The 13,916-nt window shown below is 55.2% G+C and overlaps 5 protein-coding genes across 5 annotated transcripts; 2 read left to right on the top strand and 3 right to left on the bottom strand.

Annotated features, from left to right (window-relative positions):
- Positions 1–4,432: 4,432 nt before the first annotated feature.
- On the top strand, positions 4,433–7,059 carry CORC01_09424 (uncharacterized protein; the record flags this gene model as incomplete). Its single annotated transcript, XM_022621053.1, has 3 exons — positions 4,433–4,518; positions 4,600–5,496; positions 5,568–7,059. 3 exons carry the CDS (start codon positions 4,433–4,435, stop codon positions 7,057–7,059), a joined length of 2,475 nt encoding a protein of 824 aa, XP_022472441.1.
- A 1,042-nt stretch (positions 7,060–8,101) lies between these two features.
- Positions 8,102–9,128, bottom strand: CORC01_09425 (2,3-diketo-5-methylthio-1-phosphopentane phosphatase; the record flags this gene model as incomplete). Its single annotated transcript, XM_022621054.1, has 2 exons — positions 8,102–8,973; positions 9,032–9,128. 2 exons carry the CDS (start codon positions 9,126–9,128, stop codon positions 8,102–8,104), a joined length of 969 nt encoding a protein of 322 aa, XP_022472442.1.
- A 544-nt stretch (positions 9,129–9,672) lies between these two features.
- CORC01_09426 (uncharacterized protein) lies at positions 9,673–9,873 on the top strand (the record flags this gene model as incomplete). The annotated part of the gene is made up of 1 exon (XM_022621055.1): positions 9,673–9,873. One exon carries the CDS (start codon positions 9,673–9,675, stop codon positions 9,871–9,873), a length of 201 nt encoding a protein of 66 aa, XP_022472443.1.
- A 1,126-nt stretch (positions 9,874–10,999) lies between these two features.
- Positions 11,000–11,566, bottom strand: CORC01_09427 (uncharacterized protein; the record flags this gene model as incomplete). Its single annotated transcript, XM_022621056.1, has 2 exons — positions 11,000–11,379; positions 11,491–11,566. The coding sequence occupies 2 exons, from the start codon at positions 11,564–11,566 to the stop codon at positions 11,000–11,002; spliced, it is 456 nt and encodes a 151-aa protein (XP_022472444.1).
- An 811-nt stretch (positions 11,567–12,377) lies between these two features.
- CORC01_09428 (coatomer epsilon subunit) lies at positions 12,378–13,427 on the bottom strand (the record flags this gene model as incomplete). Its single annotated transcript, XM_022621057.1, has 4 exons — positions 12,378–12,486; positions 12,548–12,786; positions 12,836–12,978; positions 13,034–13,427. The coding sequence occupies 4 exons, from the start codon at positions 13,425–13,427 to the stop codon at positions 12,378–12,380; spliced, it is 885 nt and encodes a 294-aa protein (XP_022472445.1).
- Between the last annotated feature and the right edge of the window lie 489 nt (positions 13,428–13,916).

Here is a 13,916-nt window from a genome sequence, read left to right on the forward strand (position 1 = left end):
TAGGCCCTCAGCTGCTGCCCTGCCTAGAGAGGCAGGCAGTGTGGGTCAGCCGCTTCGGGTCGGAGCCCCTCCCGAGTTCTGCTCCGACTTCCTTTCCCGATGTGATGCCCAATAAAGGACGATCTGCCAAGTTCGGGACTCGGGACTGGTCAATCTAGGTTAACTAGGTTAACTACGCCTGACGCTGCGTGAGAAGCTACTTGAAGGTTGCAGAAACTGAAATCCTCGGCATCCTCAACGTGGACGGTGTGATTACCTGGGTGGAATGTCTTGAAGGGCAGAGAAACCCGACCTGGGAGCTCCGCGTTCCGAACCGTGGGGTCCCGACGCTTCTGCTGCCCGGCGACGCGAGATCCGATCAGCAGGCGTTCCCCAAAACCTTAACGCTACAGCAGTGCGCTATATCCGTACAACCAGCTTCAACTCCTGCTGTGCCGATTGGAGCTGGCAAAACCATCTCTTTTGTCCTACGTACGGGACCACAAACTTTCAGATGTACCGGCAACCATTTCCCGCGGGTTTGCCAGCTCGGACGAGTTCGTGCCAGTCGGGGGGCCTAGGATGCGACCGACATGGATGATTTAGAGAGGTGTAGGTTTCCGAGTGTTCCAGATGCACATTTTCATCCGGCGGCTGAGAAATGCTGGCAATTGGTTTTTTCTTGTTTTTTTTTTTGCCGAAACGTTGATTGTAAAACATGAAAGGTCAAACGCCAATCTCTGTGTCATCGCAGAATGGTGGCAATGGTCACTATTGACATTGGTATGGTGCAGGACTGGCTGACAGTTGAAGTTGTAAGGCGAGCTGCATGACTAGTTGAAAGGGAAACGTGTAGTCCACCTACTTGCTGGCTTGCAGAAGCTTTGCTCGATACGAAATTTCAGGGAGCAGAGCGACAAATGTCATTTGTTTAAGTTGAAAAAATGTCTGGCCAGTTTCTGGAAGGGAGGTGGTGTGCCGTCTAGATGGCGCGTTTGACCGAGCTACTTATTCCTTGTAAAGGCCAGTGATATATAAGTCCGATATGGTGTAGTGGCCAACATGATGCCCTCTCATCTCTATGAGAGGTTAGGCATAGCCCCGAGTTCGATTCTCGGTTTCGGAATCCTTTTTGCCCTTTTCAGGGCGGAGATTGGCCGGTTTCTTGTGATTGATCGCCTCATTTTGGCTTGTTGCCCCCCGTCTCCTTTCCTTGCTTGGTTCTTCGTTGATCTGAGATGCGGTTGCGGAATGCCTCGTTGAGGCAGAGCGGTTGGCACTCAGCACGGTGCGCTTCTTCTGATAGACACCTCCACCTTAAATGTCGGCCCAACACCAAAATGCAATTTACGCACAGCTCTCCGCTAGCACCAACATGTCAACGTAAGCAGCTGCCCGTCATCGGCCTAGCAGAGCCATCATCGCTCTAGCCTCAGTTGTCACCGCAACCCTCAGGTCTGCCGTGGCGATCAGCAGCGGATGGTTGGCAGGTATTATATGAGATGTCATAGCTTCACAGACCCCGCGCGGCGCACGAGGCGCACTGCCGTCGTTTCAAAAACGCTGGCCGGCCGCTATTTCACTCTCGATCAAGAAAATAGTCTTTCTTACCTTGGCAGTGATAAGTATATTCGGCCATCTTATTGAGAAATTGCGACGGTGAGTCGTAAGCAGAGGAAGGATTGCTTACGACTCACCGCCCGTCCGGAGTCGCTGTGAGAGAGGTAGTCACTGGTGTTGGTCTCGTTCGCGAGCAATGACCCAAACATCCACAAACATAGCGAATGCCAATTTTCAGCAGAATGATACCTCGATACCGGAAGGTCTGTCCTATTCCATTGATTCACCCATTGGAGATCTCCTTGCCTGGGTGCTTGGAAGGGAGAGGGGCAATGTTCGGGGCACTGACGGCGAAGGCGATGGCGGCGGTGGGCGGAGACAGGAGGAGATTTGAGGGTTCAAAGAGAGGCCGGCCAAGCCTATGCCATTACGACATGGCGTCGCACGGAGTCGCGCGCTCTTTCTCATTGGGCGTATGTCAGCGCGAACTTGGGGTTTAATTGAAGTTGGGGCCAGTTGAACCTGCGGACGGGTCCTCCAGCACCGACCCTTTCGACTGGAGTGAAGGGAAGGGTTCATCTTTAATTGACTTTTAATGACCTCTGGTCGTAGACTTAATGCGCAGAATGAGGCTGTAAGGAAGCACGAGGAAGGGTGGGGAGGACGGAAAGCCATGAAAGGTGTGTCCTTCCAGGGGGGAAACCAGGGTGAGGCAACATGTCAAGCGGTAAAGCTGTTGGCTGCAACTTATAGGTGCCCGGTATATGGTTCGACGGGCATATTCGCCGAACTCTTCTAGCGCAGCAGATTGGTCTTCTCAACCCCCTGAGAGACGATTTTGAAACAGGCAGAACCCAGATGTGGTGGTATGGGGCGACGCTGGACGCATGAAGTGTGAGTGGTACCTCGTTCGCCTTCACATTCGTTCCTGTTGATGGGCCTTGGGTTGCGAGGAGGGCAGATGGGATGGGGGCCAGGGGCGATATGCGGTAGGCATGGTTGGGTTTTGGATGGATGAGGACCCGGGTTCACAGTTCCAGGCCATGGTGGTCTCTTTTCCTATGGGATGAGATTCCCGCATGAAGGATCGAGACATTCCTGCGCAGGGTGCTTCAACGAGGGATGTCAATTATAAGTTGGTCCATTTGGAGATGCCTTGAAGTCTTGTCCTCTGCGTCTCAATGTACGACCAGTCAACAGAAGGAGGCAGAGATAGCCATGTTCCAGCCACGGCCAAAAGCCCATCGAAAATGGCATAGTAGGTAGGCGTCCAGGAAAGAGCAAGCCGGTTTCTAAAGATGGAAAATGCAGAGTGCCACGTCAGCCTCTGATTGGCCTCATCTGTAACAAGACCAGCTGTCCATTGGCAATGCCCACCTTTTTCCTTTTTTTGTGGATTTGGGGTGCCTCAAATCCCCCTTGTCCCCCCTTCTTGGCTGCCGTTTCCTCCAAGAGGCATGCCGGTAGTCAAGCGTGCCTGCAGGCTCCATTCCCTTCACGACAGTAGTAGCGAGAACTTTACGTCTGAAACGGCAAAGAAATTGTCGACGTCCAATCATGTCCGTCCCAACACGGCCTGACCTAATTCCACCTAACTACTCTTGGGATACTCTCACCAACGCCGCCGCCGTAGCTCCCGGATCGACGTCGTCTCTCTCGTCCATCTCGTCCATGGCTGCAGATGTTAGTAAGTCCGCCGCCTCTCGATTCCCCTTCTCGTGAAAAGAAACACTCAGGCGTATTCGTCAAAGTACCGTCGGTGAGTTACAGTGTTGGCAGCCAAGCCAGCATTGACCGAGATTCGGATTCCCCTTCCTTCTCCCTCAAACGTCGAGAACCAAAGACATTGTCAGACACGGCCGGGACTCGACATGTCAAAGATATCAATGCTTTCTTCTCCGTCCCTTCTTCGTCCGTTCTACCATCCCCTCTGATCCCAGATTATCGGATCCTCTAGCCTGTTCTCAACTCACACTATGACCCGTAAGCTCATCAAAGCTCAGCCACCCCTATTGCCAATTACCCAGCACGGTCAACGATGTGGCTCCGGGCTTACTTGCTCTTTTTTTCTTGTCATCCAATCCATAGACCGACCGAAGAAGGGAAATGGCTGAATCGCTCACCACGCGCGAGGGCTGCCATCTCATCTTGCATCTCAAAGCACCTGCATCCAACATCCCTGGTCGCTCTCGTCATGCTCCGACGTCGTCGCCTCTCCATCCTCGGGCATTATACAGCCCCATGTCACATCTCCCTCGAGGACTCCCCCCTTCCACCCACCCATCCCACTAGTCGTCCTCGATTTGCGCTGCGGCTCATCCCTCCGCATCAGAAAAGAGGCCTGAGAAGTCTCAAATCCCTTCCTAGGCCGAAGGGGAACAGGGTCCCTCCCCTGCTCATGATCTGCCCATGCGCTTAATCCAATAATCGGTCACCACCCTTCCTCCGCCTACGCTCCTGTGCCCTTCCTTGTCAGGACCGCCTCTCCCGCACTAAGCCCGTCGTCCGAGTCTGAGAGGTCGGACGGACGAGAGAAAGAGAGACACTGAGAGCATATGACATATACAAGACGATCGCAAACCCTGGCGCTCGGCCATGGATGCGTTTTTTCCTTTCTCATTCTGTCCCCTTCACCAAACGTGTCAGTTGCACGTCAATCTAAAACTCTATTCTGTTTTGTCTACACTGTTCTAGACGAGACGAAAAAGAAGCTGCTGCTGCTGCTGCTGACGCCTCTGCCTCGTCCTGCACTGACTGGCTTCTGCAACTTTACCATACCACCCCTTATTCATATTGACAATACCTTCAACCATTCTTCTCTTTCATTCTTCTTTTTAATCTCCATGTCCATGTGCCGCGCGAACATCTCTGCGCTGCCGTCCTCCGCGAGGTCATGGAGGTTGTGATTCCACCCAGAGACCATGGGCCGTCCTACAGATATGTATGGGACAATGATGGACAGGTCGAAAGGATAGAAAGGTTCATCCATTCCAGCACACATTCTCTTACAAAATCCTCCGAAGTTAAGTTTGTACCATCAACTAACACAAGTCTACTCAGGGTTCGCTTCCAAGAAAGCAATGAACAGAGAGACAGTACAGTTAGCCGGCAAACGGTGCAATGGCCATTTCTCCGTCACCAGAGCTCCGCTTCCGATGTCGCCTCGTCGAGGCCTTTTACTGGCTTCACGGGGAGCTTCCCGGACCCGCAGAGTTTTCCACCAAAAGAACCAAAGGAACCTGTACGAAGAGCGACGTGGGCGCCGGGGAAGCGTAACTCGACGGCCACGATTCTGGAAAATATCGTCCCGGACTACATCATCAACTACATCAGGGGAGAGACGCCCGAGACCATGGCGCAGCGGAGAGAGGAGCGCAAGAGGCAGACAGAAAGCCCAGACACGATGGAGGCACAGGCCGCCGCGGCGAATCATGCGGCGGCGCAAGGATTTTACGACGAGGCGACCACGGATCGGCCGTCGACGGCCGAGAATGGGATTGGAGACCTCGAACAGATGCTTCCGCCGGGCGAGAAGCGCGGAGGCGGCGGGACCTTTAGCAGGATGAAGTCGGGTTGGAGGGCCGGCATCGCGTTGAACATCATCATCGGCTTCGCCATCCTCATCGTCGCCATCGTGTGCCTGGTTCTCGCACTCGTCGTCGTCGGCATGGTTAGGGGTGAGAGCATAATCTTCAAAGGCTCCTGCGCGGCAGCCGACCAGCTCAAGATTGGGCTCTTCGTCGCTATCAATGTCATTACCATTGTGCTGCTGTCTGCCGCCAACTACGTCTTCCAGGTCCTGAGTAGTCCGACGCGCATTGAGATCGAGATGGCGCACGACGGGAGGCGTTGGCTCGACCTCGGGATCCCTTCCTTTAGAAACCTGCGTTTCGTCTCGAAACCGCGGGTTGTCATGACGGCCATCATTATGCTGGCGGCCGTCGGTACTCAAGTAATGTATGTGCGCTTGCTGCGAACATGCTGCTCTAATTCTCGGCTGACAGGCCTTGACTGACTTTTTTCATTAGTTATAATGCCGTAATCTTTTCGACACAACCCGGCTACGCTCACCAGGTCGTCTTCGTCACACAGGAGTTCCTTGCCTCGGGCCAGTTCAGCAACACCTCAGAAACCAACGCCGGCGGTCTCTCTAGAAGCGACATCCTCGACCTCCAAGACCTGGCGTCCCGTAACCAGCTCACCAACTTCACAAACGCCGAGTGCGCAAGGGAGTTTGGCGGCGTCTACCAAAGCGACTTCACCGCCGTGGTCCTCGTAACGGACGTCGTCGCCCCCAGCAACGCCCTCGTCCAGACCCAACCGTCCGGCTCCTCTCTCGCCCAGTTCATCAACCCCTCCGACCCGTCGCAGATCAAGATCAACAGCGCCTCGGTGGACTACTGCCTCGCCCGCCTCGACACCCACAACGCCTGCACCGTCGTCCTCAACGGCTCTCTCCTCGGCGTCATCGCCATCCTCAACCTCGTCTCCGTCTCCGCCATCGGCGCCGTCTACTTCTTCACCGGCTTCGAGCCCCTCGTGACCCTCGGTGACGCCCTGGCCTCCTTCATCTCCCAGCCGGACCACACCACCCGCGGCATCTGCCTTCTCGACAAGACGGACGTCAAGCAGGGCCGCTGGGGCTACCGCGAGGCAAAATACTGGACCTCGCGAGACCACTTTTGGTTCCAGACCCCCGACCTGACCCTCTGGACCGTCTGGTTCCTCACCTGGGCCGCCCCAGCGGGCCTCGCGGCCGCGGCCCTCGGTGTCTCCCTCGGCAAAGCCCCGTCGTCCTCCCTCGGCGCCTTTGGCAGCGCCCTCCCGCACGAGCTATACCCCCTCCCCGACGGCAGCCCCCGCGCCGGCGTAGCCATCGTCGCCGCCCTCCCCCACCTCCTCCTCGCCGCCCTCTACCTCTCCACAAACGCCCTTCTCTCCACCTACTACCTCTCCCACGAGCTGAGCCAGTACGCCCTCCCCGGCATCTCTCTCCCCCTCCGCGTCAGTTCAGGCCGCCCCCGCGGCACCCAGACGACGAGCCTCTACCTCACCCTCCCGCGTCCGCTCTCCTGGCTCCTCCTCGCCCTCTTCGCGGCCCTGGGCCTCGTCCTCAGCAACGCCGTGCCCGTGGTCTCGGTCGACATGCGGCCCGCCACCCGGGACGACCGGTTCCCGGAGCCCATCAACGGCGTCGGCTTCAGCGGCGTCGGGCTGCTCGCGTTCCTCGCGCTCATGGTCGTCGTCGTGGCCCTGGTTTTAGGCCTGGGATTCCGGCGCGCGGATCCTTCGCCCACGAGCGTCGATGGCGAGAAGGCGGGGAACCCGCTCGTGTTGCGGGGCGGGAGCTGTTCCGCCGTCATCACGTCGCGGTGTCACCGGCCGCCTAGCGACGTCGGGGCGGCGCATCGGAATGTTGCGTGGGGTGTCGTTGACGAGGAATCCGACACCACGTTTGGGCATGCCACTTTTACTAGTCAAGCTGTGAGCGTCTTGGATCCTGCCAAGGGGTATGCTTGATAGGGGCTGTCTTTGGTTAGCGTGCCCCTCGTCATGTCTGCTGCATTTAGTGACTAATTGCCTCCGTTTCGAATTGCTTGCATGCTGGTTTTTTTTTTTTTTTTTGGTCTATTCCCCATTCTGTTGTACATATTCTCCTGGGTTCTACACTGCCCATTGTTTTTAAGTCGGGGTGCATTTAGTTTTGGCCGCGGTTTCTTGTTCAAAAGTTGCGTCTTGGAAAGCATTTGAACGGTGTTAATTGGGGGCTTGTTGTGCTGTGGTGTTGGGGGGAAACGGAAAGCCGCGGTCCACGGACTCGCTGGCAACACCGCCTTGTTCGGTAGTTCAGGGATTCGGACGACATAGGGATGGGGAAAACGAATTCCGACATGAGGTGATGATGATGGGTGTATATTTTCGGCCAAAGGGACAGACGGGTCATAGGGGAACGGTTATTGTAGTACGTTTATACCCTAGTGTTTTGCTTTTGACTGGTAAGGGAAACCAGGACGGAAATGCAGAAGAAGCCTCTGGACGAGGTTGAATTGAATAAATGGCGTTGTTTAAGCACCACTGGTCATGTAGTAATATTGATTCGTGGAACTCTCTCCCTCCGGGTGTGCGAGCCTGTTCTTGTTTGACGATCCCTCTAGAGATGAAGTTGCTCTGTTTCACTTCCAATTCAGTCAGCTACGACGCCTGTCCTATCAGGTTATGTGTAATTGGCACTCACTTGGTATTGATCGAGTATTCAACTCGCCGTCAAGACGCTTGTTGAGTGTTCACAATCACCAAGATCGAGAGCGATTGTTCATGTCAAAGGCAAGCAGTCATTGAAAACGACAAATTGTTTAGTGCATGGTCTGTATCTGTATCTGTATCTAATGATGTTGCAGATAGTTTATCAAATCTCTTTACATCTCCAGATGTCTAATTCATCAACCTGTACCAGTATCCAACGCCGGAATACCCATAAAATTCCGATTCAAAGCAACGCACGCTATGCACCGCCGTCTTAGATACGAACGACTTGTGAAAAAAGCAAGTCAAAAGAGGACACCTAAGCAAAGACGGGCGCAATGTTGGCCTTCTCGATACCAGGCGTAGCAACGCTGAAGACCTCGGGCCACAAAAACATCTTCTCCTCGGCGGGCGTAATGGCAACCAACTTGGGGATAGCCGTCTTGCTCGACATGCGTCTCCACATGTTGGCGCGCGGATTGAAGGCGGCGGGCATACCCTTACCACCCGTCTTCTTTTCATCCTCGTCGCGAATGCGCTGGATCTCGCTCTGGATGTCGGCAAAGGTGTCAAATGGGATATAGCCAATGGAGTTCTCGACGCAGTACTCCTCGAGACGAAGGCCGCGGCGGGCAAAGAGAACGTCAGCTTGGCGGGCGGCGGGCAAGTCAGAGACGCCGTCGCCGATGAAGACGATGAGGGGGATGGTGCCGTCCTCACATGCCATCTCGGCCTGCTCGCGGGCCTCGCCCATGGAGAGGGCCTTATCGTGGCCGAGCTCGTTGTCGTGGCGCCAGATGGGCTTCCAGGCGGAACCGTCGTCGGTGATCTCGGCCTCGTTGGCGACGATGTCGATGTGGGCCGAAGCGTCCTCGCCCAAAAAGGTGTCGAGAACGCGGCGGAGAATGGGCTTGAGGCCGGCGGAGATAACGTTGAAGGGGATCTCGTTGGCGATGCAGTACTTGTGGAACTCCTGGAAGGCCGGGTCGATCTCGAGCTTCTTCTCCATCACCTCGAAGCCGTCGTCAAAGGGGACGTTGAGAGAGCCCCACATCTCCTCAGAGACGTCGCGGAAGGAGCGCTCGCCAGACTTGATTTGCTCGTCGAGGATCTCGCGCTGCTGGGAGCCGCAGCCATGGGCGTCGAAGAGGATGTGGCCAGTGTCTTGCATGAAAATTGTTCCGTCAAAGTCTAGAAATATCGTTATTAGCAGGTGGCGAGACCAATGGGGGAGGGGTTTTGATCTTACCTGAGAAGCAGATGATTTTGCGCTTCTTGTTCTCGGTAGCAGGCAGGCCAGACACGGCAGCGGCCTGGACTGTTGAGGGAGAGATAGCGATAGGCATTGTGACGGTTGAATATGGTGTATATGCTTTAATGGTATCAGGATGCTGGTAAGATGTACTGGCTGTGACACAAATACTTTGTAGTCTCGTGGAGGAATACAAAAGCGTTGGTTGACTAGAAGTTAAAGTTGCCACGCACCAGGTTCAATGGGAGGTGTTGAGCTTTAATAGAAGTCAATGCCCACACGCGATACTGCCGAACTCTCGACCGAACCGCGAGCGGTAGCGGCGAAAAAAGAAGAAAAAGGCGCAAAGCCAGGCGGGCCAGGCATACCATCCTCTTCACGATGACGGCCTGTATTGCAACAGGTAGTTAGTTTTTTCCTTACACCCCTCCCCACCACCCCCGTTCCTCCCGCGAGTCCTCCGCCAAATACGGGGCGTCAGGGCGCGCCAACCTGCATGAGCAAAGGCTTACACCAAGGGAAACAAAAAAGGGGGGCATGGACAAACAAGAGGAACCCAGGCCAAGGCCAGCCAGCCCTCGATAGAGACTCCGCTCTCGTTGAGGATTTCAAAGCCGCTTCCGGGATGCTACTGCACAATGGCAAGCGGCCGAGACGCCGACTCGGACGGCGTCAACGGGCGCACCACAGACTGCCAGTCGCCAATGGATATCGCATACGATGACGGCGTCTCGCAGGCCCAAAGGCATCTGGCTTTCCCGAGCCATGCCCACTTGGGACGTTCTAGCGCGAACGAGGGGCAGGGCCAGATCCAGATTCGACAGTGTATAACTGGCTGATTCCTTGCCCCCCTTTCGCTGACTCTTGAGCTTTTCGGGATGGGCTGGCTGGATTGCCACGCTCCCACACCCTCTCGGGAGACGGAAGACGGCCGGCTGTGCACCTCATAAATGGCTGTGGGTGTTGTGGCAGACAGCCACTGGGAGCCTCCGACAAGGTCTCAGAGTCTATCAGAGCCTCTGATGATCGCCAGGAGAAGGTTTCTCCAACGAACGCGGAACGAGCCCAGTGGAATGGCGGACTGCGGTCTTTGGTTGTGAGCTGTCAGCCCCAAGGTCGGCGTTCAGAAACATCAGAATCAAAGTGGACAGATAAAACCGTTTCCGACTGTTCAAGACAGCCACCACAATGGCCGATAATGGCTGCAGAATCCGATACTTCGGTCAGCGCGCCCCATCGGCTCACTTGACAAGGGTGGGATCGGGAGGCGACAAGATACATCCGTCCGAAGAGAGAGAAAAATAAAATAAAACAAGACATGGAAAGGTGCTACCGAACAGAACATTCCAGTCCCCAAGGACCACGGTCTAAAGCCTGGCCGCATTGGTACATTACACAGACATGGGGGAATGGGAAATATGCCACCGAGAGCGGAGTCTTTAGCCCGTCGCCCCCACATTCACTGCGCCGAGCTGATCGAGCACAGCAGAAAACGTAAGGAAAGTTCAGAACATGAGGATGCCCAGAGAGAATTTGCTGCTTCGAGACCGAGGGTAAACGAACTTGCGTCTTTCCATGATGCGTGCAAGGACAAGGGTGAGAGGCCCCCAGTCGTTCCTTTGCCAACAGCGGATTGGTTTCCATTTGGTGGGAGGAGGGGGGTTTGGAGGCAAGCGGCATTTGGTTGGCGGATGGGGAAAACATGGGACAATTCATGGAAAATGGCCAAATTCGAGCTTCCTGCATGGTGATGTCATTCCGTCTTTTGGTGGGGCTCTTTATCGCGTTGCTGGAAGGCGCAAGTTGATGGCTGCTGAGAAGAGCACCAAAAGGCCCCCAAAATGCCCTTGTCCACGTCCGACGTGCAGTTTACCTGCGCTCAACCTTCAACAAGATGCGCTAACCAAGTTACTTTGTCGTAACGCGATGCAACGCGGTGCGGGCAGGCACGCAGGTTTGGCTACATTACGTGCCTTGTTCGTTGCTGCTGCACTCCAGCTCGTCCAGCCCAAGGCCTGTGGAGACGTGCATATGCATTGTGAAAGGGGCTTGAGGGCGAGCGAGATCGAAACAATCGAGGTCGGGGATGTTGGGGCAAATGAGCGGAGCCTCCATCACTCTCACTTTAGTCAACTCTCCGCTGCCCTGCCCTCCAATGAATCCATCCCATATGTAGCGGTCCGGGCTTCTCATTCGTCTCGTCTCCGGCTGAGAGACCTCGACAAGTCCTCGCAATGCAGTTGCGCGAGGAGCATCTTCTAGCCGATGAACACCCATGTCTGTTTTGGCGGTGAACACGCGATGCCTGCGCTGTACGTATCGAGGTGAGCCTGACCAGTAGGAACCTGTAATCCTCCATGAGGGGTCCTTATCGTCAACTTTCCTTGCGTCAAACGTCTCGCAGGCCGTCATAGCATAGCTCTACCGGCAGGCCATGGCCGATATCATCAACCCACCACAGCCGATGACGTTGAAGGCGCCCTTTGCATGTGTCTGCGGATTAAGTGAGATGCGGTGACTGAGCATCTGCATCGTGCAGTCTGCAATCTCGAGTTTCTTTGAGCCCCGTGCGTCCGTGCAAGACCCTGGGTAGGGTAGGTACTCATTCATTACCCCTCCACGTCCAGGTTAGATCCACAGGGCAATGCTAGACCGGCGAGACAACTGAGACAAAATTCGATGCTGTGCGATGCAAAAGATAGTGGCGATATTTGATTTGCGCTGTCCATCATTGCTCAAACTCAATCCTTGCCGGAAAGTCTGCTCCGTTGGCCAGCTGTTCAAAGCGCAAGCTGGATTGGCCTACTCCGGCAGTAAGCCCTAAAACAAAAATAAAAAATAAAATACTTGCCTGTGATTTTCGTACTTCTTTGACTTGAGAAAGTTGAGAGAAAGCCCTGAGTCAAGCGCATGGGGAGCCGGCTGTCTAGCTGGCGCTTGGTGCTAATCAAGAACAGGAAGCCATAATGTCAATCTGCCGATGTCGAAAGCCACCGATCCCTCACCTCGGGCGGGTTCGGTCAGCCGGCTCTCCCAGGTCCGGCTGTGCTGCCATACCCCGGGGATTTAATCATGCATGCCCGAAACGAACAGCTGGCCAGACGGGCTCAGCGATCCCATGGACCCTTCGAGCCCTGCTGATCACTGGCGGGTCGGGCGCATCTCGCACAGAAAGAACCGACCTTCGGAACAAGCGAGGGCGAGTGGAGGGGTATCTTCAAGCGGAAAGTAGTAATTCGAGTGGTCTCGTTGCGCTTTTCCGAGCCGTTGTATCTCCATTTGAGTTCCTCTAAACCGTACGCCTAACATTATGCCTCATCAGCAGTACACACCGCCCCACAGTCTATGCAGACACCTTGGGGCTGTACTTGGTCGCCGCCTTGTCGAATAGAGCACTCTTCTCCTCCAGGTCCACAAGGAACTGGTGCTGAGGGTCCGCCGTCTTCAATTTCCTGTGTCCACGTGGTCAGCATGTCGTCTCAGCGCCTTAACGAGCGAGGCACCGGAACTTACTCCGTGAAATCCTTGGGATCCTGGCCCGAAATCACCGTCAAAACCAGCAGGTTGGCAATGGCTTGGGCATAGCTTGCGTCCTTGGCCAGAGCCTGGTCGAGCGCTGCTTGTGCCTCCTCCGTGCGCCCAAGGTGCAATTCAGCAACGGCCTGAGAGACGAGAGTCGCAATGGACGACGTTGCTGGCGCCTGCGCAAGCTCCTCGAACACGTAGAAAGCCTGTTGATACTTGTCTCCGCCCTGTTCTTCCTTAGTACCTTTGCTTTTACTCGTGGTGCAGTCATCGTACCTGTCTCAGTCCAACCCATGACTCGGCCAAATTTACCAGCAAGCTGTCCTGTGCCCATCGTCTCGCGGCTGTGACCTCCTTGAGGGCGAGGTCGTTGCGGTTCTGCTGGAGGTGGATCTGAACGATCAGGGCGACGGCATCCACTGCGAATCCAAGGTCAGCGCAATTTCTTCCACAATCGATGCATATCAAACGTACAGCTTCCCTGGTGTTGCGACAGCAATGTAAGAGCCTCCTCTGACTTGCCCGCGGCCTGCAGGACTGTGCCTCCAACAATCTGGACTGTGGCGTTCTCCCCCTCGGACGCGGCGAGCTTCTCAATCGTCTTCACGGCAGAGTCTGTCTTGCCAAGTGCGCTCTCAGCAAGGGCACCGAGAGCGAGAAGTTCGGGCTCTTTCTCTCCCTGTATGTCGGCGAGAACATCTTCGGCTTGGCCAAGGGCGATGCGGGCTCGCAGGACTAGGATGCGGGCGGGAAGCTCATTCTCGGAAGAGAGGGCGGAGGTATCATAATCAATGACCTCTTGGTACTGGGCCTGGTGGAAGTAGTTGTGGATGTTGATCAATTCGCCTTCAGCAGAGTAGGGATCCATTTTGGCGGTTTCGTTCGCGGGGCGTTCGTTGTTGAAGATTGATGTCAAACGATGAGCAGCTGCGAATGCGATCTGTTCCCCTTGACCACTTAACTGATGTGGGGGCCCTTCAAGCAACGTGGAACCCTGAGAAGACACGGAGGAAGCCGTGGCCGGGAAGGTGGACCTATCGCGTGGTCTGTGCGCCATTAACGTTCAACAACAGTGACAACAGCAACAACTCCATCCTGCCTCGACCTTGCGATCACCAACTAGGTAGGTAGGTAGGTACTCACCGACAAGAAACCTTGTCGACATCGGGTTGAAGTAGTCCCCTGATCCTATCAAGTGATACTATTTGTGGCTGGTTCTTACACTACCTTTGAATGTAAAGCCTCTGAAATTCTTCTGACTTCGACTCCCAAGTAGTCTTGGACCTCTCGCTCTCTCTGTCTCTCACCGTCACATGATACGCCAGACAGCCCAGTGCCCAAACTACGACGTCATTAG

Source organism: Colletotrichum orchidophilum, assembly GCF_001831195.1.
Source record: "Colletotrichum orchidophilum strain IMI 309357 chromosome Unknown Scaffold_85.1, whole genome shotgun sequence".
Taxonomy (NCBI): Eukaryota; Fungi; Ascomycota; class Sordariomycetes; order Glomerellales; family Glomerellaceae; genus Colletotrichum; species Colletotrichum orchidophilum.